Genomic DNA, 21,128 nt, shown 5'->3' with positions numbered 1-21,128 from the left:
CTGGGTGCAGGACTCTGGACCTCGAGCGAAGAATGAGTGAGTGAGTGAGTTAAGGGCAAGGGTCTGTGGCCTCCTTGGCTTCTCTCCCCACCCCGAGAGTGGGGTCAGGCCACTGACTGTAACTAGGCGGAGGTGCTCACTGGGTGGGTTGCCCCGGGAGATGGAATGGAACATGCAGCTGACGGCAGCCGTCACAATCATTACTTTCTTGGGTCTGCTTTTCATGATGTTGCTCACCGATTTCCCAGTAGGGATGAACAGCAAATATCGAAAATAAAATGGAAGCTCTGGCCAGCCCACACACCTGATGCTTTCCTGATGATGGTTTTCCCGAATTCAGGGCCAGGCAGTGGGCCCTGCTAAGGGCAATAATCAAGAACTGTCTCCCCTCCTTTCCTGAAGGGTGGGTAGGGAGAGGAGAGTTATTTTGCCTGCTCACGTTTGCCTGGTATCCTTTGGTGCCTGGGCCAGGGATGTAGAGAGGTGGATAGAGGCTCTGTTTGCTCTTCTCTCTGATGCTTGAAAACTTTGCATCCATCTGGTCATGCCCTGAATCCAAATGGGCAACCACGGGAGTCATACGCTTCTATCATTCATTCATAAATACCACCAAGCACAAACACAAGAGGAAATATACCCCAGCATATCAGTTTCTCATTCAAAATCCCCTCCTCTGTTTTAAAAAATCACTTTTATGAAAGTCTACTTTGCATACTATAAAAGGCCCCCGTTTTAAGTATGCAGTATGATGAGTTTTGACAAATGTATATGTCAGTGTAAATATCAGCTGAATTGTGGGAGAGAAAATTCCCATCACACCACCTCCCTCTTCCACCTTTTTTTTAAAAAAATAAAAATTTTTTTTAATTTATTTTTGAGACAGAGAGAGAGCATGAGCAGGGGAGGGGCAGATAGAGGGGGAGACACAGAATTTGAAGCGGGCTCCAGGCTCTGAGCTGTCAGCACAGAGCCTGACGCGGGGCTCGAACTCACAAACCGTGAGATCATGACCTGAGCTGAAGTCAGATGCTTAACCGACTGAGCCACCCAGGCACCCCCCTCTTCTACCTTTGAGGTCAGTCTCTTTCATTCCTGCTTTCTGTGACAGTTTTGCTTTTTCTAGAATTTCACATACATTACATCAGGCAGTGTGTATTGTTTTGTGTCTGTCATTCAATATGTTTGTGAAGTTCCTCTGTGTTGCCATGAGAATCAGTAGTATTTTTCTTTTTGTTGCTGAATAATATTCCATGTGTGGGTATGCCACACTTTTTAGAATCACTCTCTTATTTTTAACTGGGCCAGAGATGGCCTTTTCCATTCCCCCTTCTGGGCCTGTGGAGGCCTTCTCTGTAGGTTCTAGATCCTCATTTCCCACCTCTTCCTGCTAGCCCGGGCCCTTTTTCCCTTTTCCCTGCCCCCTCCTTTGCCTTAGGTCTGTTATAGAGCAAGCCACGCTTCTGTTGGTTGTTTAAGGTGATGTTAAAAATAATCATTTATTGCATAAGTAATATAAAGTAACAACCAGAGACACCAAATAAAAAACTTAAAAAACTGCAGTCCTGACAACCCACTAAATTAAGATTTTCGCCTGATTTTAGCAGGCTACCAATTCCTCCCCATTTGCATCTTCCAAAGGCCACACTTTTTGCCAGAATGCATATTTTACTTTATCTTTTTTCTCATGTAGGCACTCTGATGTATTTGTGGATGCATCACATTTCTTTTTTAAGTGCTTATTTTAGACTGTAAAAACATTTAAAAATAATACACGAATATGGCAAAACCAGATTCAAACAGTACAGAAGAAATGTCAAATGAGAAGAAGTCTTCCTCCCCACATTGTCCTCATTCCTCAGGGCAGCTGCTGGGAAGGGTGGGGAGACTCTTGCCCCGCATTTGCAATGTCCAGTATGCATGTTGTCTGTAACCCAAATAACACCAGGCCTCCACCTTCTTGCCTCACCACAGAGGTATGTCTGTAAGAAACACAAACATGGCCTTGCATGTGAAAATAGTGTAGGGCTTTACTGAAGGTCTCTTGCGAGCGCTGAGGAGAGAGATACACAGCACACACACGTCTCAGTCAGGATTCTTGGTTGTAAGCAAGGGAAATTGCTGTTTTCTGTCAGACAATCTTAGGTGCTCACATCGCCTCCGGAGAGCTCACAGCTGGGAGCCTCTGCAGGCTGGGCGAACCCCCAGAATCACACTTTGGCTCAGATCATGATCTCATAGTTCGTGAGTTCAAGCCCCGCATCGGGCTCTGTGCTGACAGCTCGGAGCCTGGAGCTGCTTCAGATTCTGTGTCTTCCTCTCTCTCTGCCCCTCCCCCCACTCATGCTCTGTCTCTTTCTCTCTCTGTCTCATAAAAAAAGTCTTCTTTCATCTGTACCCCAAAGTCTCTTTCTTTAAAAAAAAATTTTTTTTTAATGTTTATCTATTATTGAGAGACAGAGAGACATAGAGCGTGAGCAGGGAAGGGGTAGAGAGAGGTGGAATCCGAAGCAGGCTCCAGGTTCCAAGCTGTCAGCACAGAGCCTGACGCAGGGCTCGAACTCACAAACTGTGAGATCATGACCTGAGCCAAAATCGGTCACCCAACCAACTGAGCCACCCAGGCGCCCTAATATTTATTTATTGTCTTTGAAAGAGAGAGAGAGAGAGAGAGTTGGCAGGTACACATGTGAGCAGGGGAGGGGCAGAGAGAGAATCCCAAGCAATCTCCACACTGTCAGTGCAGCACCTGATGTGGGGCTCAAACCCATGAACTGTGAGATCATGACCTGAGCAGAAATCAAGAGTCGGATGCTTAACTGACTGAGCCACCCAGGCACCCCTCTCTATCTTTCTTCCAGACTCTGTCTCCTTAACTCCATCTTGCTCCTCCCTCTTCTCCCACTGCCTGTGGAGCTCCCTTCTTCTGAGGGGGCGATGGGAAACTCTGAACGCTTATACTTCAATAATTTTATCCTGGCCACATTTACATGTGAGAGGGACCAAAATATGTGTGCATTTTTTATACAGACGATGTCATTCACTGTGCAATGTTTGATGCATGACTTTTGCAGCATAGATTAGAGATCATTTTGTAATAATACAGAGAGCTGCCTTACGTGTTTTGATGGCTGACTGGTGAATGAACCATGATTTAAGATATCATCTCTTTATTTTTTTTAAGTTATTTATTTTGAGAGAGACAGAGAGAGTGCGAGCAGGGGAGGGGCATTGAGAGAGGGAGAATCTCAAGCAGGCTCTGTGCTGTCAGTGCAGAGCCCTACACAGGGCTTGAACCCATGAAACCATGAGATCATGACCTAAGCTGAAATCAAGAGTCAGATGCTCAACTGACTGAGTCACCCAGTGCTCCTCATCTTCCTTTTTTATTTTTTTTTTATTTTTTTTATTTTTTATTTATTTATTTTTTAATTTTTAACGTTTATTTATTTTTGAGACAGAGAGGAACAGAGCACGAACGGGGGAGGGACAGAGAGAGAGGGAGACACAGAATCGGAAACAGGCTCCAGGCTCTGAGCTGTCAGCACAGAGCCCGACGCGGGGCTCGAACTCACGGACCGCGAGATCATGACCTGAGCCGGAGTCGGCCGCTTAACCGACTGAGCCACCCAGGCGCCCCTCATCTTCCTTTTTTAAAAAAAGTTTATTTATTTATTTTGAGAGAGAGAGAGAGAGAGAGAGAGAGAGAGAGCACAAGCAGGGAAAAGACAAGAGAGAGAGGAGAGAGTGATGGAGAGAGAGGATCCCAAGCAGGCTCTGCGTTGTCAGCACAGAGACTGATGCGGGGCTCAGTCTCATGAACCCGTGAGATCATGACCTGAGCCAAAATCAAGAGTCAGATACTCAACCGACTGAGCCACCCAGGCACCCGTAAGATATCATCTCTTGATGAACATTGAGTTGTTGTCAGTCTTTAAGAATTCGGTGCTGCGCCCCACGCTCATGTATTACTGCCCTGTGAGGAGGAACATTGCTTGGTCCAGCTGGGGAGGAATGCTAGCCCTTGGCTAGCCCTTCTCACTCCTGGGTATGAAGTGATGGTGGGCTGGGTGGGCCCCCGGGGGACTGTTGCCAGCGGGGTCTCCATATGTGTGTGGGTGGGCGTAGACACTTGAGTGAGGCTTGGCAGGAAGTCTACAGTGAGAATGTCACTACCCAAACAGTAACCATATCCAGAGTGCTATATTTCTTGTTCCACTATGACCAGGGGTGTTGGCTGAAAGAAAGTCCCAGAAGTGCTACATTACAGGAAGTGGCCGGGACTCGTTTGGCAATTCGGCACAGTATCTTTTGGACACTTAGCCACCGAGAAACTCAAATCCTCATTTTGAGGAGAGATCTGTAGACTGGTCCCTCAGAAGATTTTTCAGTTCCCTGTCCTCTCAGTGTTCACTCTTTTTTCTGGATGCAGCAGCCCCATTTCCTTCCACGTGTCCGAGGTCACGTGTGTTCTAGGGGAAGCAGCCCTCACTAGCCAGGTGTGAGGGCAAGTGACTCCATCCGGACTTTGGCTTCTGCGTGGACTGAGGCGAGAGCCAAAGAAGCGTGGCTGGTGCTGACTCGTGCCAGAGTCATGCTGCCACCTGGCAGATGCTGGGTCACTGCTTGCTCTCCCAGTCCCCTCAGCTGCCCTTTGTCCCACCTTTCTGACTTTGGTTTCTGCTGTTTCATTCTGTGATCCCAACTTCTCATCAATGCCTTTTTCTGCTTGCCCTTGTTGGTTGCATTGCCAGAAACCAGCAAGCTTGAACTTCACGTCTGGCTTCTGTACTGAGGCTGTGACAGTAATCACAGGAACCCCTGAGCCCAGCTCTTCAGGGTCTGTGATTGCCCAGCGTCCCCTGCTTTGGTCCAGCAGGGTCTGCTCTCTGTGTCTGCAGTCTGCCCAGGCCCGTCACCAATGCGGCTTTTCCTCCCCGCCGTGGGCCCTGCTTGACCCTCCCATACCTCCCTCAGTCCTGCACCCAACTTGGGAGCTGTGGCCAGAGCCAGCCTTGGCCTTTCTGGTGCATCTTCTCCTGCCTGAACTCAACTTTGCTCTCCCTCCAGAGCTCCAGTGCCCCACCCAGATTGGATGCTGGAACCATCTAACCCCAAGAGATTGAGCTTCATTTCTCCCCAGTGCTGTGGCTTTCCTCTCTGGTCACCCTGAGGACAAGTAGGATGATTCTGGTGAGGCTGTGGGGAGGCAGTGGACAGGCACAGCTAAGAAGCAGGAAAGTGGAGGGAGGGTGAGTCACTGGGAGAGAGAGCAGGAGCCCCTAAAGAAGGAAATGAATCATAAACGTGGGTCTGAAGGCTCAGCTGGTGACTTCCGAACTTCTGTGATTTGAGGTCCTAGAAAGTACTCCCTACTTAGCACTAACTGTTTTATCAGCCTGGGTTAATAAAGGATCTTTGGATTCCTTGTGAAATGAAAATAGTGAAATCATGAACCCATTACAATCTGGACAGGGGCACCTGGGTGGCCCAGTCAGTTAAGCATCTGACGCTTGATTTCAGCTCGTCATGATCTCATGGTTTGGGGGATTGAGCCCCATGTTGGGATTGGGATCCTCTCTCCCTCTTTCTGCCCCTCCCCTGCTTGCACTCATTCTCTCTCTCAAAATAAATAAACGTTAAAAAAAATCTGGACATTTGAACTTGTTTATCACTAAGTCCTAGCAAAGAGCAAGCACAAGAGAATGAGAAAAAGAAAGAGAAAAAGAAAGAAAGAAAGAAAGAAAGAAAGAAAGAAAGAAAGAAAAGATCAGAAAGTCTGGATTTGAGACCCAGCTCCCCACTTATGACTGAACAACCTACACAAGGTATTTGAACTTTCTGGACACGAATCTTCTCACCCGTAACAGGGGTGTGCTAATTACCTATGATCTCTATCTTACAGGATGCTTGTGGGGGGAAGGGGCAGGGAATCAAATGCTATAGGAGCTTTGAGTAGTAAAGCAGTGGATGGAGGTTAGTCATTGCTGCTACTTTCCTCCTGGGAAGAGACACAGCTCTCTGCTACCAGGCAGGTGGGGGTAGACTCTCACCCCCTATTGTCCTGGTCTTTGGGCTTATAGCTGGGTTGGTAGGGGGAGCAGAAAGGTGGAGGAAGGCTTTTTCTGGGTGGGCTTGTTCAGACAGGGTTGAGAAAGAGTTGGGGTTTGGATTCAGACCAGGAGTCTGTGACTCCTGTGATCCCAGGATCAAAGCCACGAAAGCCGGGCGGGGGGGGGGGGGGGGGGGGAAGGGTGTCTGTTTGATGCGCTCCAGATTCTCTGGTTTTCTCTGTTTCTAAGTTTAAGTTCATTCTGAAGCTTAAAACCTGTGAATGGACCCTGAGATCCAGAAGGGGAATGCAGGGGCACCTGGGTGGCTCAGTCGGTTAAGTGTCTGACTCGATTTCACCTCAGGTCATGATCTCACTGTTCATGTGTTCAAGCCCCAAGTTGGGCTCTGTGCTGGTAATATGGATCCTGCTTGGGATTCTCTCAGTCTGTCTCTCTGTCTCTGTCTCTCTCTCTCTCTGTCCTCTCTCCTTTCTCTCTGTCCCTCCCCTGCTCAGTGTCTCTCTCTCTCTCTCTCTCTCTCTCTCTCTCTCTCAAAGTAAATAAACATTAAAAAAGGGGAGGGGGACAGGGGCACCTGGGTGGCTCAGTCGGTTAAGCGTCTGGCTTCGGTTCGGGTCATGGTCTTGCAGTTCGTGAGTTCGAGCCCTGCGTCGGGCTCTGTGCTGACAGCTCAGAGCCTGGAGCCTGCTTCAGATTCTGCGTCTCCCTTTCTCTGCCCCTCCCCTGCTCTCTCATAAATAAATAAATAAACGTTAAAAAAAAAGGTGGGAGGGATGTCCACAATGTTGACATTGTGACAGAAAGGCCCCTTCTGTTCCCATTTTATCTGCACCCCAGGCAAACCCTTGCCTGCCTGGTATCTGAGAGGAAGCCTCTATCTCTTTTGGGACAAGGTGGTGGCAGAGTGCCCATGCAAGATCAGGGAGGGGTCAGGGAAAGCCTGGGCCTGAAATAGGAAATAGTTGGTGGTTTCAAGGAATAGGAGGCCGGTGTGGCTAGAGGAATGTGAGCCAGAGCAGAAGGGGTGACAAGGTGGGAGAGGCCAGCAGGTCCCCGAGATGGGGGACTTGAAGCCTGCTTGTGGGGTGAGGCTTTGATGCACGCCGGCAGCCACAAGCTTTTCCCTGGGTTCTGAGGTCTCTCCAGCTGTGCCTGGAGAATGGGTGGAAGCAGGTAAAAGAAACACCGGTTGTGCCTGGTGACCTAGAAACGAAGCTGGGAGGGGAGGCAGCCCCTCACTCACCTCCCCGTCCCCAAAGAGCCCCTCCTCAAAGCCCCCACTTGTGTCTCCATGGAAATTAGGTGTTGGGCCTGAACACAGGTGCTTTAGGTTTTTACTCCCACGTATTTGTGGTTATGGTTTAAACAGAGACCCAGTAAATTCGCAAAGCACTCGCCTCCCCAGAATATCCAGCCTGGCGGTAAAGTAGGCAGCAGGTGAACAGGTGAAATGAGGTAGGCTCTGGAGAGATCTGCTCATCCTCTGGGACACTCACGTGACCGAAAAGGGCTGAGAAGATGTCCTATTTAATAAGAAATCCGGTTGTTGGCTTTGGAAATCCTCTGGGCTGCTGGTGGGCCCCAAGCAGAGCCCCACTCTGAGCTGCTGTGGCAGATCCCAGTGCCGCGCCGGGAGCCAGCTGGGCCTTGGGTCCCCCGCAGTTGTCAAGCCGGGGGGTGTCTTGGGTTCTGGAATGCCCATGGGGCCTGGGCGCCTGGGGTGTTGACTGTGGTTGGCGTGGGGACTGTGGCCACCAGGCTGTTTGATCAGGAGTCCATGCTTCCCAGGCTCTCTGCAACTTTCTTTCCTCCATCTCCAGGAAGGCCTCCACTGATGGCATAGTTTTTTAACAGTTAATGCATTAAAAAAAAAAAAATTGATCTTGTGCTCGATTAGGCAGCACATATACTTAAAAAAAAAAAAAATGATCCCTGGGGTGCCTGGGTGGCTCAGTTGGTTAAGTGTCCAACTTTGGCTCAGGTCATGATCTACCAGTTCATGAGTTTGATTAGGCAGCACATATACTTAAAAAAAAAAAAAAAAAGATCCCTGGGGTGCCTGGGTGACTCAGTAGGTTAAGTGTCCGACTTTGGCTCAGGTCACGATCTACCAGTTTGTGAGTTCGAGCCACGCACTGAGCTGACTGCTGTCAGTGAAGAGCTCACTTCAGATCCTCTGTTGCCTCTCTCTGCCTCTCCTCTGCTCTCTCTCTCTCTCTCTCTCTCTCAAAAATAAATAAACATTTAAAAAATTGATCCCTGTCCTCCAGGAATCTGTAATCTAACAATAGTTTTAAGAAGAGCAAAATGCTAGACTTCCTTATTAAAACAAGAGTGAGATTTAAAAAATTCAATACCTTTTTAGTTATAAAGGTAACACACGCAAGGCAGAGAAATGGGAACCCTGTGTATCACCAGTGGGAATGTAAAATGGCTCAGCTGCTGTGGAAGATAGTATGGCGGTTCCTCAAAAAATTACACGTACAATTACCATATGATCCAGCAATTCCACTAAGAAGTATGCAGTTAAAAGAATTGAAAGCAGGACTCACTTGGACAGATTGGCGTATACTCATGACGAGAGCAGCATTGCTCACAGTAGCCAAAAGGTGGAAACATCCAAATGTCCATGAACAGATGAATAGATAAAATGTGATATAGTCACACAAGGGGAGACTATTCAGCAGTAGAAAGGAATGAAATTCTTTTTTTTTAATAATTATTTTTAGTTTGTTTATTTACTTATGTATTTATGTTAATGTTTATTTATTTTTGAGTGAGAAACAGAACGCAAGCAGGGGAGGGGCAGAGAGAGAGGAGGACACAGAATCTGAGGCAGGCTCCAGGCTCTGAGCTGTCAGCACAGAGCCCAATGCGGGGCTCGAGCTCACGGACTGTGAGATCATGACCTGAGCTGAAGTCGCATGCTGAACCAACGGAGCCACCCAGGGGCCCCTAATTTATTTATTTCCAGAGAGTGTGAGCTGAAGCAGGGGAGGAGTAGAGAAACTGGGAGAGAAAGGATCCCAAGCAGGCTCTGCACTGTCAGTGAGGAGCCCGACGTGGGGCCTCAACTCCCAAACCGTGAGATCATGACCTGAGCCAAAATCAAGAGTACGGTGCTCAACTGACTGAGCCAGTCAGGAGCCCCTAGAAGAGGCGAATTTATAAAGGCAGGAAAAAGAAGATCCCAGGGGCTGGGAGATGGAGGAAATGAGGATTATTTTTGAGTGGGTGCAGAGTTTCAATTTGGGAAGATGAAACATTCTGGAGATGGATGGTGAGGATAATTGCACAGCAATGTGAATGTCCTTGAGGCTGCTGAACTGTACGCTTAAAAATGGTTAAAGCGGGGGCACCTGGGTGGCTCAGTCGGTTAAGCGTCCGACTTCGGCTCAGGTCACGATCTCGCAGTTCGTGAGTTCGAGCCCCGCGTTGGGCTCTGTGCTGACTGCTCAGAGCCTGGAGCCTGTTTCAGATTCTGTGTCTCCCTCTCTCTCTGACCCTCCCCTGTTCATGCTCTGTCTCTCTCTGTCTCAAAAGTAAATAAACGTTAAAAAAAATTAAAAAAAAAAGAAAAAAATGGTTAAAGTGATACATTTTACATTATGTGTATTTTCCCACAGTAAAAATAAACAAGGTAAAATAAAAATAAATATGCACATGGTAAGCATAATTTATTCAAAAAAGTAAATCCATATTGGTTTTCCCCATCCCCTCACCCCAGTCCCCAATCCTGGTCTCACTCCTCAGAGTTACCTGTTGTTAGCAGATGCCAGTGGATCCTTCCAGACATTTTCTGTAGACATGTTTGTCCTTCATACATTTTATCTTTATAGACATAGAATCATGCTGTTCACTATACCACAACCTGTTTCTTGCTAAGATCACAGCTGTGTTTCGGTTTCACTATAGACAAACCTCCATCATTCTGTGGAGGGTCGCATTCGAGAATACAGTAAAGCCTTGGTTTGCGAGCATATTTTGCTCAGGAAATATGCTTGTAATCCAAAGCACTTGTATATCAAAGCAAATTTCCCCGTAAGAAATAATGGAAACTCAGATAATTCATTCCACAACTCCAAAATGTTCATATAAAAATTATTACAACACTGTAGTATAATACAAAATAATAAAGAAAATACAAAATATAAAGCAAAATAAACAAATTAACCTGCACATACCTTTGAAAACCTTTGTGGCTGGTGTGGAGGAGACAAGAGAGAGGAGGGTTATTGTGTAGGATGACTTTCACTGTCAGTAATGGAATCCCTGCTATCTATTGGCTCAACGGAATCTTTTTCTTTTCTTGTTTTGTTAAACAAGGAACCTATCCAATGACCTAGAATGAAGCAAAGCATTCCTAAGCTCACTCTTGGATGGAAAAGCAAAGGACTGTCCATAGGTGCTTTGAAATGACAAAAAATACACTAGTGCCAGTTGTGGGCACCTTGCAATGTTCTGAAAAATCACTGGTTTCTGCCAAACACTGTGGCCTGAGATGGAGCATCAGAGCATGGGAGATGATCACCCACAATCCTGCAGAGAGAGAGAGAGAGAGAGGGAAGAAAGAACCATTGGCTTAGTTGTGATCATGTGACGTTCAGCATCATGTACTGATTTTGCACATCATGTATTACTCAAATTAACCTGCACGTTATTTATTAGAATTTTTATTAAATTTTATTTCTAATAAAATTTATTAGAATTAAATTTTATTTCTAATAAAATTTATTAGAAATTTTGCTCGTCTTGTGGAACACTTGCAGAACAAGTTACTTGCAATCCAAAGTTTTACTGTACTCCATAATTTAACCACTTTTCTGCTGATTTTGGTAGCTTCCAGCTTTTTGCTCTATAAACTGTGCTGCACTACATATCTTTATATGCCACATTAATTACCTTTTACATAGCCATGGGAATATATCTGTTGGGTACATTCCCAGAAAAGGGACTCCCAGGTCAAGGACATGTGTGTTAAGTGTAAAATTGCCCTGTGAAAAGGGTGTTCCAGTTTACGTTACCAATGAGCTCATTGGTCCTTCCCCCCTTCCTCCTTCCTTCCTTCCTTCCTTCCTTCCTTCCTTCCTTCCTTCCTTCCCTCCTTCCTGACTGACATCCTTCCTGCCTGCTTTTCTTCTTTTCAGTCTTCCTTCCTCCCTTCCTTTGCTTCCTTCCTCCCTTCCTTTGCTTCCTTCCTTCCTTCCTTCCTTCCTTCCTTCCTTCCTTCCTTCTTTATACCTAAGAGACAAGCAAAAACTTTGCTTTTTCCATAGTAACAACAGGAATAGAAATGAAATGTACATCACAATTTCTCATAGTTTGGTGGTTCAGCTGGCTCTCTGGCATCTAACTGCTGGGTGTGTTCATCACTTTACTTTGTCATATTACCACACTCCATTAGCGTTTGGCATGTTTATACAGCTTAAATTATCTTGCAAAGTGTGGGTCTTATGCATTTGTCTTCTCCCCACTAAGTTAAAAATACATCTTTCCTTCTAATAATGACTTGTGCTCAGGGTATAATTTTATATCTGGTTGTAATCACACTTTCTTTCTATGATCATTTCCCTGTAGTTTTTAATTTCATCTTTTGAATAAGTAAGAAATTTACATGGCTCACCATCCAAAAATATGAGCCAATGTACTGTGAAAAATTTTTTTTCTCTTATTTCCCATCTCTAATTCCTCCCACCTTCTCTCTCCTCTAAAATCCTATTTTCAGTTTCTCATATATTATTCCAGAGTTTCTTTGTAAAATACAAGCAAATATGAATATAGATTCTTATCTCCCTCTTTTTTTTTTTTTTCACAGAATATGGTGCACTAATTGTTCTGCAACCTCTGTTTCCTCCCTAGTTATTGGTATACCTTGGAGATCTTTCCTTATTAGGAGACAGAGAGCTTCATTATTCTTTTCCATAATTCCACGTATATAAAGTATTCCATTATGGGAGAGACCTTATTTATTTAACCAGCCCTCTGTCGGCGAGTAAAGACTATTTATTTCATTATTACAGATAGCGTTGCAAGTCAATCTGCAGCCTAACAGTGGAGCTGCTGGATCAAAGAGTTTCTCTTAATTTTGACAGGCGCTGCCAAATGGCCTTCCCAAACGGCTGTACCACTTCGTCCTATCACAAAGAATGTATGTAAGTTCCTCTTTCCCCACAGCCTCGCCAACGGGTTGGGTTGTCAATGTGTTGGATTTTTGCCGACCTGATAGGTGACAACTGGTATCTGCAGTTTTATTTTAAAAATTTCTTTAGTACCGTATGCACATATTAATTTTATAACAAATGATAAGTATTTCTTTTTGTTTCTTTTTTTTGAGAGAGAGACCGCGCGTGCAGACAAGGGGGAGAGACGGAGAGCGAGGGAGAGAGAAAATCTTAAGCAGGCTCCATGCTCAGTACAGAGCTCATTGCGGGGCTTGATCTCATGACCCTGGGATCATGATCTGAGTCAAAATCAAGAGTCATATGCTTAACCAACTGAGCCACAAATGACAAGCATTTCTAATGTGGTTTTAAAAATCCTGGGCCTAAGCAGAATGAGGTAGATTTCTATGTATTTATGTAGAAGAATGTCCAAGTTAACAGATGATATAAGTTACTGAATAGTGATACACATACCATAATTCTATGAATATAATATGCATACATGTGTCTATGTAGTTGTACATAGGAAAATGTCTGGAAGGATAGATGGAACTTAACAGCGCTTACCCCTGGCCAGTGAGAATGGGGAGAGAACTTTTAATTTTTACAGTATATCCTTCTGTAGTTTTTGCCTACTTTTTAAGAAATTTAATTTATTTAAATTAAAACCACGAAAACAGTTCGCCCGTTTCTCCCATCCCTACCCCCCACCTCTGGCAACCACCAATTTGTTCTCTGTATCTGAGCTTAGTTTCTTTTCTTAATATGTGTGTGGGTGTGTGTTTGTGTGTGTGTGTGTATTTAATGTTTACTTGTTTTGAGAGAGAGAGAGTGTACAAGCAGGGGAGGAGCAGAGAGAGAAGGAGAGAGAATCCTAAGCAGGCTCCACGCTGTCAGTGCAGAGCCTGATGTGGGGCTTGATCTCACGAACCCATGAGATCATGACCTGAGCTGAAATCAAAGAGTCGGACGCTTAACCAACTGAGCCACTCAGGTGCCCTGTAATATATATATATTTTTAGATTCCACATATAAGTGAAATTATATGGTGTTTTTCTTTCTCTGTCTGACTTCTCTCATTAGCAAACTTCCCTCCAGGTCCTGCAATTACAAATCCTGTTTATTCCAGGGGTTCCCAAATTCAGTTATATCACCTTTGCTTCATGGAGCCCTAATAACATGCGGTTGGTCTCTGGTTCTGTGGGACACACCAGGGGGCCCAGGAGCTTGTGCCAGTCCACCTGGAGGTGGCCCCTGCACCAAGAGCTCGTGCAGGTAATCAAGCAAAGTGTCCCAGATCAGTGACACAGTGTCCTATGCAAATGTGCTGTGAATACAGCACTGCTGGCCTTTGGGGTTTTCCAGGGTGTGGAAAAGGCGTCCGAGAATGTGAGCCTCCCCTGATAATCCCAGTCATGGGTTCCTGATGGTGTGTAGAGCACCCTCACCACAGCCACTCAATGCAGGATATTCCAAGCACCTTTGTGAAACCCAGCGACTGCTGTGGGCTCCAGGCTTGTCTAGATGGCAGCTTGATTTGAACTCCACATCCCATGCCCTCTAGAAATCCAAAGCACTCTCCAGACTCCTCACCATTTCCCTGGGGATTATGTTCTCCTGTTATCTCTGACTTCAGCTCCCGCCCCCATGGGTTCTGTCCCTGTTCCACGCATCCAGATGGTAAATGTCAGCCCTTTATTTTATTTTTTATTTTTTATTTTTATTTTTTTTAGCCTTTTATATTTCTACAAAGGGGTCTGCTCACACCAAGCATGTTGGGTCCAGGAGGCTTTTCTGAAGATTTGGAGCACACCTGGGGATGTGAGGAAGACAGAGGAGGGGTCTTGGCAGCCAGGGGCACATTAGGCAGCCCCGTCTTTAAACTGCCCTATCTTGGGGCACTACTGGCTTCCTCTGCAAATGTTGCTGCTTTCCCTCTGTCTCCTTTGCTCTCCGAGTCTCTCGGGAGCAAGACTCCTGACTCATGCAAGAGCAGTTCAGCTCTATCTTTTGATCTCACCTTCCTGGAAGGGGTTTTTCTCTGGTAGGCAGTCACGAGCATGATCTGCACAACCATGTGAGGTGGCCTGGCCTGTTGGAGCTTGAACTTTTTTTTTTTTTTTTTTTTTTTTTTTTGCTTTGTAACTGTTGCTATTTGTTTTTCTTGGGGTTTCCAGTGCTTTCTGGAAATTCAGCTTTCTGAGGCCCTAGGTGTGGGAGTGAGGGCATCCTAACGCGGGAGCAACTGGAGGAAGAGGAGTGACACTGTGCTGGCCGAAGGAGAAAGGATTGGAAAAGGGCAATTAAAGGCAATACAGATGCAAGGAAAACAATTCAAATGGTAAAGAAACGAATATAGAGTGAAAAGTAAGTCTCTCCCCTCCGCCATCAGTCCCTTGGTTCGCTTTCCTAAAATAACCACTGTTACCAGCTTCTTATTAATGTTTTAAAGATATCTAATGCATATATAAGCATAAATTATATGTATTATGTATTCTGTCTCTTTTAAAAATAAATGGTAGCCCTCTTTACATAAGGCTTCTGTTTACCTTTTATTTTTTTATATTTTTTTCAATGTTTATTTATTTATTTTTGAGACAGAGAGAGAGAGTGGGGTAGGGGCAGAGAGAGAGCGGGGGAGAGAGAGAATCCCAAGCAGGCTGTAGCACAGAGCCAGACAGAGGGCTCAGTCTCCCGAACTGCAAGATCATGACCTGAGCCAAAATCAAGAGTCATTCACTTAACAGGCTGACCCACTCAGGCACCCCACTTTTGCCTTTTAAAAATTTAACAATGTATCTTTACTATTTCCAATGGAGTTACCTATAAATATGTAGACCCAAATACACACAAACATATGTATTTTTTCTTGTATTTGCACAGAAGGCAAACCTAGGTGACCCCCTCCATCAGCCACCAGGGAAACTTTTAGGGTATGGGCATTTCCAGTATGATGAAGGATTCTGATTGCCGAACGTTCTTGATGTCAGCTTCAGTACCAGGAGGTGATGGCTCATACTAAGCATTGTTTCTGAGGGCTCATGGCTGTGGTCAATTGTAATTTTGTTCCCAGGTATTTTCTGTCCACTCTGTAGGGGATTCTGTACTCCCCAACGCACCTTCAGTGCGTCCCCGTGGGAAGAGTAGACACTTCACTTCATTGGCATCAGGCTCGATCACATTACCTCCCTGGGCCAATGGAAGTGAGTGGGGTTGATGCCTGCCATGTCCAAGTCAAGGCCATCAGAGCCAGGGTGGACTTCTGCTCAGTCTCTTTGTGTTTGGACATGAGAATGGAGACGGGGGTTGTTCGGTCAGCCTGGGTCCCAGAACAAGAAGACATTAGGAAAAAAGCTGCAGTCGAACCACATCTTATGAGTCATGTGGGTGGGAAATAAGCCTTCCTTGTTGTAAGCCCCTAAAACTCTAGGATTGTTTGTTACAGCAGCCTCACCTTGTGAAAACCGACTTATGTGGGGAAACAGTGCAGGGCTGTGCTTAGTCAGAGTCCAAGATGGTTCTGAGGAGCTCGTTACCTGCTAACAGTGGCCTCTGTGTTTGATCTGGATTTCCCACCAAGTGATAAAGAAGTTCTGGTTGTTACTACAGGAGTCAAGATATGCCACGAGCAGTACGATATCCCCCACTGTGCTAGTGGCCGTACCGGTTCCTTCAAATGGTGAGAAAGCCGTTTGGCAAGGTATAATGAGAGTCCTAAAATACTTTGTCTTCTGGAAATCTAGGTCAAGAAAATAATCGGAGATGTGCAGGGAGGTTCATAATAGAGTTATTTGAAAAGTTGGAAACCACCTAAGTGCCCCATCACAGGGTGGTAGTTTATACTTTATTCTATATGATGGATACTCTGCAGCCATAAAACTCAAGTAGCTGAATGTTGAATGAATGGGGGAGATGTCTGCATTTTGATACGGAGTGAAATCAACAGGATACAGACTATATCCATGTGACATTCCTGATTTATGTAACAAATATGAGATCATGCTCTTGATAATTTGGCATATTTTTTCACTTACATTACATGAGTAAGCATTTCCGCCAAGTGTCAAGCATGTAAATGTGTATAGGACAAGACTGTGAGGAAATGAGCGAAAATAGTGGTTATCTCTGGATGGCGTTTTCTTTTCTGCACTTTCTGTATTTTCCACATGTCCTATGATGAATATGTATGACTTTTAATGTCAGAAGTAAGTAACAGCTCTTTAAAAAAAAATAATTATTCCGGTCACCTCTAGGGCTGTGCCTGTGCGCCGTGGCTGCCCTGGGGCCTTAACTGGGGCTCCTTGTCTAAGAATAAGCCCGTGTGTTTAATTAGGTCGGACTCCTGCCGACCTAGAATCTTTGCACAGAGCTTAGCTTGTGCTGCCCAGAACCCCAGAGACGCACCTGGGCTGCCGCCCTGGGCCTCGTGGGGCGCTGCTGTGCCTCGCTTAGTCTGGATGTGACAAATTTGTGAACTGTCACCCTGCCCTGACGGAGCGACCACCCTCATGTCTCTCCAACGTGTCCCTCCAAAAAGTAACATAGACCTCGCGATTTTGTGGAAGAGAAAAGTAAGACTCAGGAAGGAAACACTGGAAGCATTTTTGGTTGATAGTTATTTGGAATGATAATGGCTGCTATGCGGGGCACCTATGGTTCGTGGCTCCCTGAGGCCTTCTCGGTGAGTCCTGTGTCATCCGCATGCTGGCCCTGGAGCGGCTGGCTGGCGGGTGGATGGAGGAGGGAGAATTCTCAGAAAGCTCCTTGGGAGCTCAAGCCAAGGGTAAAAGGAGCCTGCAACCAGCCTGACTGTAAACGGGGTCGGCAAGGGCCGCTCCCCTCATATGGTGTCCCGAACACATCTGTGTCCAGGTTTGGCCCTTGTGAGGGTGTGCGGATGGGGGGCGGCGAGCAAGTGGTGGTGGCTGCGGTGTCCACAGTACTGCCCAGCGAATGCTGCGGCGGAGATGGGGAGTCAGGTCTGCGCACAGTCCGGGTAGGGACGCCGGGCAGCCTCAGTGGAGCGGAGCCCGTGTGTTAACCACTGCTGCCCAATCCACTTGCAAGAATAGTTTTCCGACCTGTTTTACAATCATCTGTGTAAACTAGCGAGTGATTTCTGTGTCCTCGGAGCACAGAGCTCCCTCCCCGCCCAAACTCTGTCAGGCTCCCTTGGACCTACTTTGGCTCCAGCCTGCAAGACAACACTTGGCCTTCTCATCTCCCAGACTGCTCCACCCCTGAAACCTTAAATTCCATCAACCCTAATTTTTTTAATTGAGGTAGAGCGTACATAGAGTAAAGTACATGAATTCTTCTGTTTCGTGTGTCTGTAAGATTCAGCCCTGCTAGTGTGGATGGCACAGTTTACTCTTCACTGCTAGTTCCAACAGGTGGACGTGTCCGTTCTGGTGCTGACGGGCATTTGGGTTGTTTCCAGATTGGGATTATTATGGATAAAGATGCCATGGACATTCTCATCCACGTCTGTTGGTGGATACACATCGTCTCCATAACCCGCTTTCCTTCGTTCGCCCTCTTTTTGCTCACTGACCCCCCGGTCTGGCACCCCCGCCATGTTTTCTGGCTTTGGCAGTTTGGCCACTGCGCCCAAGCTCATTTCTTCTGTGGCAAAGACTCCTGCAAAGGGGAGCCTCTCCCGTGCTGCTCCTGCTTCCCTGCCCTCTGCTCCCGCTTAGCTGCTGTCATCTTGCCACTCATGGCTCACTGGTCCAGGTCTCCTATGACCTACCTTTGCCTTATGTAGGGGGACATTTGGGGCTTCTCTGACTTGGCCTTTCTGTGTCACTGTCCCTGCTCCCGGCTCCCTCTTTCCTCTTGTGGTTTCTGGGACAGCCCTTCCTACTTCCGTCCTACAAACCTGGCAGCTCCCTCTCAGCCTCCTTTGCTGTCTCCTCTCTCGTCTCCATCTCAGTGTGGTTGTTTCTGGGGCTCCGTCCTCAGCTCTCGTCTCTCCTGAAGGGCCCTGCTGGATCATTAGCGACCACAGATACGGATGCAGCATCCTTCCTCTTCAATCCCTAGACCCCAACATGAAAGGGTTTCCCAAACTCATTCGGTGGTAAGCCTTGATTGGGCCCTGCCATGAACTTGTTTGTTGTCTTTTTATGCCCACTTCATGTGAATGAATATTTATATGTTGGCTGCAGGAATGTCAATGCGTTTGATTGCGGGCTGTTGTCTCAGACCCATCAAGGGTGTGATCATGCATATATATGGTAAATCATGTGTTACCTTCTTAAACTCAGGAAATACTAAATTCTGAAATGTATCTGGCCCCATGGGCTTCAGGTGAGGGTTTGTAGACCCAGAGCCCTCTCCCTGCCTCATGCTCTCCCAACAAGCCCCTTCATTTCCTGCTGCTGTCTCTGGGTTGGTGGCCCCTGCTGTGATGCCTCTTGAGTATCCTAGCTTCTTCCTTCCTTAGGATCACCCGCAGTTAATCGGTCCCCAGGCCCTGACTAACCCAGTGACTCTCTGGCCAGCCTTCCCCTCTCAATTAATTCAGGCGTGCCACAGCTCCTGCCTGGGCTACTGCAGTAACTTGCCAGTAGCTGTCCCTTGTCCTAGCTGGCACTGCCACCAGAGGCAGCTTTAAACTATGGGGGATCTTATCCTCATTCTGCTCAAAATGCTGCCAGGGTTTCCCACCACCTACAGGGTCAAGGTCAAGTTCTTTAGTAGGACATAGGACCTTTCCTGATCTGGCCTTGTTCCCCTGTCCTACGTCTTTGGGTCCCCCAGAAACAGTTGGGGGCTCATCGCACCCCTTCTTCCTTTCATTCCTGTAGTTGCTCTGCTGGGAATTCTTCACATGGTCTGCCTGGGGAGCTCTTGTTCTTTTCAAGAGGTGGGGGTCACCTTCTCTTGGAACTGCCCTCCCCGCTAACAGAGGTGTTCCCCTGTCCCTCTGGCTGGCTGCCTCTGGACCTCATGGGCAGCATCACGTTGTGCTCAGGATATGGGTGCTAGATATTGGCTTATACGGTGGGCAGTACTGTTGGGTTGCTTATCCCTCAGTGCTCAGTGCCTGGCTCAGGACAGGTGCTCGTGGAATGCAAAAACAAAAACAAAAACAAAAATTACTTAAAGTATTAAATAGTAATTACATAACATTTATATTCTGGTTTCATTTGGCGTTAAGTATTTCTTGAGTTTCCGTGTCATTTTATGCAGTTTATTTTGTATTATCGAGTCACATATCAGAAAATTTAGATACTAAAGACAAGAAATTAAATATAATCCTGCATTTTGGGGTGTCTGGGTGGCTCAGTCGGTTGAGCATCCAACTTCGGCTCGGGTCATGATCTCGTGGTTTGTGAGTTTGAGCCCCGCGTCGGGCTCTGTGCTGACAGTTCCGAGCCTGGAGCCTGCTTTGGATTCTGTGTCTCCCCCTCTCTCTGCCCCTCCCTGCTCACGCTCTGTCTCTCTTTCTCTCTCTCTCAAAAATAATAAATAAACATTAAGAAAAATAAATATAATCCTACATTTTAACCAGGCCCTGGATGATTCATATGCACATTAAGCCGTTGTTTGTTTTGGGTTATTTTCTCCAGTGCTTTTGTGCGTGCATTGTGTAAATGGTGGGCACACCAGTGCAAATGCAGTTTTGTGTTCTGTTTTTTCTCTCCTCGGATGGCGCTATGTCTTCAGCAGTTTTTGAGTTCATCTTCTTAACCACAGTTAGTAAAATTTGTTCAACAATTTTAAAATAACAGATTTGCTCTTGAGCTTCACACCGAAGTGGCCTATGCCTCTTCATGAGTCATCTTTTCACATTTAGGCTTTTCTCCTTTCTATATGACTTTGTAAAGGATGGCTTCTCAGAACTGGAGGATTCAAAGGAAATGGACATTTTCGTGACTGGATCTGCATGAAACCCGGTGTCCCTCGGGGCAGTGATTGCTTACTGCAAACACTGTGTGGAGAGGGGGTTGTCATTCTAGGAATGTCCCATGGGACCATGGGACAGGCCCAGGTCCCATGCTGTATACATGTCCTACGTGATGCAACAGGAGATAGCGGCCAGGCTTGCAGAGGATTTACGAGCCCAACAAAAACATCTGGCTGCTGACCCCTCCCTTCCTGCCCTCCAATGCTTTCTACCTGGAGCTGCTCCTGGCCCAGTGCAACTGTAGGGATTTCTATTCTCACCCCTGCGCACCACTAGGCCAAGTGGAAGAAGGACCAATGACCCCAGAAGGGAGGTGACTGTCTCCCTCCATGGTCCCCACCAACTGGGATGGGGTGGTGACTGAGACTCAAGGGCAGAGTGCAGGGAAAGTGGAAGGAAGGAGATGTTTCCCCTGGAAACTTCCAGAAAGATGGTGGTAGTATTGTCTGTGGTGGCAGCAGGGCTTTAAGAGGAGGATCAGTGAATTGAAAAGTGAAGGCTCAGGGAATGACAGAGGTTTCTAGAGCACGTCCCTAACCTGGTGTGGCCAGTTTCCATCTCTAGAAAGGGAAGAGGATGGTAATCATAATAATATCCACAGCACAACGCTGAGGTGAGAATCAAATGAGAAAAGGAACTAAAGACACAGTTTTCTTTCTTTCTTCTTCTTTTTTTAATGTCAGGCTTTTATTTTTATTTTTTAAATATAGTTTATTGTCAAACTGGCTTCCATACAACACCCAGTGCCCATCCCAACATTGCCTTCTTCAATGCCCAGCACCCACTTTCCCCTCTCTCCCACCCCCTCAAACTCTCAGTTTGTTCTCTGTATTTAAGAGTCTCTTATGGTTTGCCTCCCTCCCTTGCTGTTTGTAACTACTTTTTCCCCCTTCCCTTCCCCCATGGTCTTCTATTAAGTTTCTCAGGATCCACAGATGAGTGAAAACATATGATATCTGTCTTCCTCTGAATGACTTATTT

At 46.4% G+C, this 21,128-nt stretch overlaps 1 protein-coding gene across 1 annotated transcript in view; it reads left to right on the top strand.

Moving 5' to 3' along the window:
• The window catches only part of NT5DC4 (5'-nucleotidase domain containing 4), a 46,761-nt gene that overhangs the window by 10,655 nt on the left and 14,978 nt on the right, over positions 1 to 21,128 (top strand). The window contains 4 exon segments of the mRNA XM_047854456.1: positions 15,779 to 15,911; positions 17,105 to 17,228; positions 17,673 to 17,968; positions 18,168 to 18,314. Coding sequence (XP_047710412.1) covers positions 15,779 to 15,911; positions 17,105 to 17,228; positions 17,673 to 17,968; positions 18,168 to 18,314 — 700 coding nt within the window.

Source organism: Prionailurus viverrinus, chromosome A3 (genome assembly GCF_022837055.1).
Source record: "Prionailurus viverrinus isolate Anna chromosome A3, UM_Priviv_1.0, whole genome shotgun sequence".
Lineage (NCBI taxonomy): Eukaryota > Metazoa > Chordata > Mammalia > Carnivora > Felidae > Prionailurus > Prionailurus viverrinus.
This window is presented reverse-complemented; position numbering and strand designations above follow the sequence as displayed.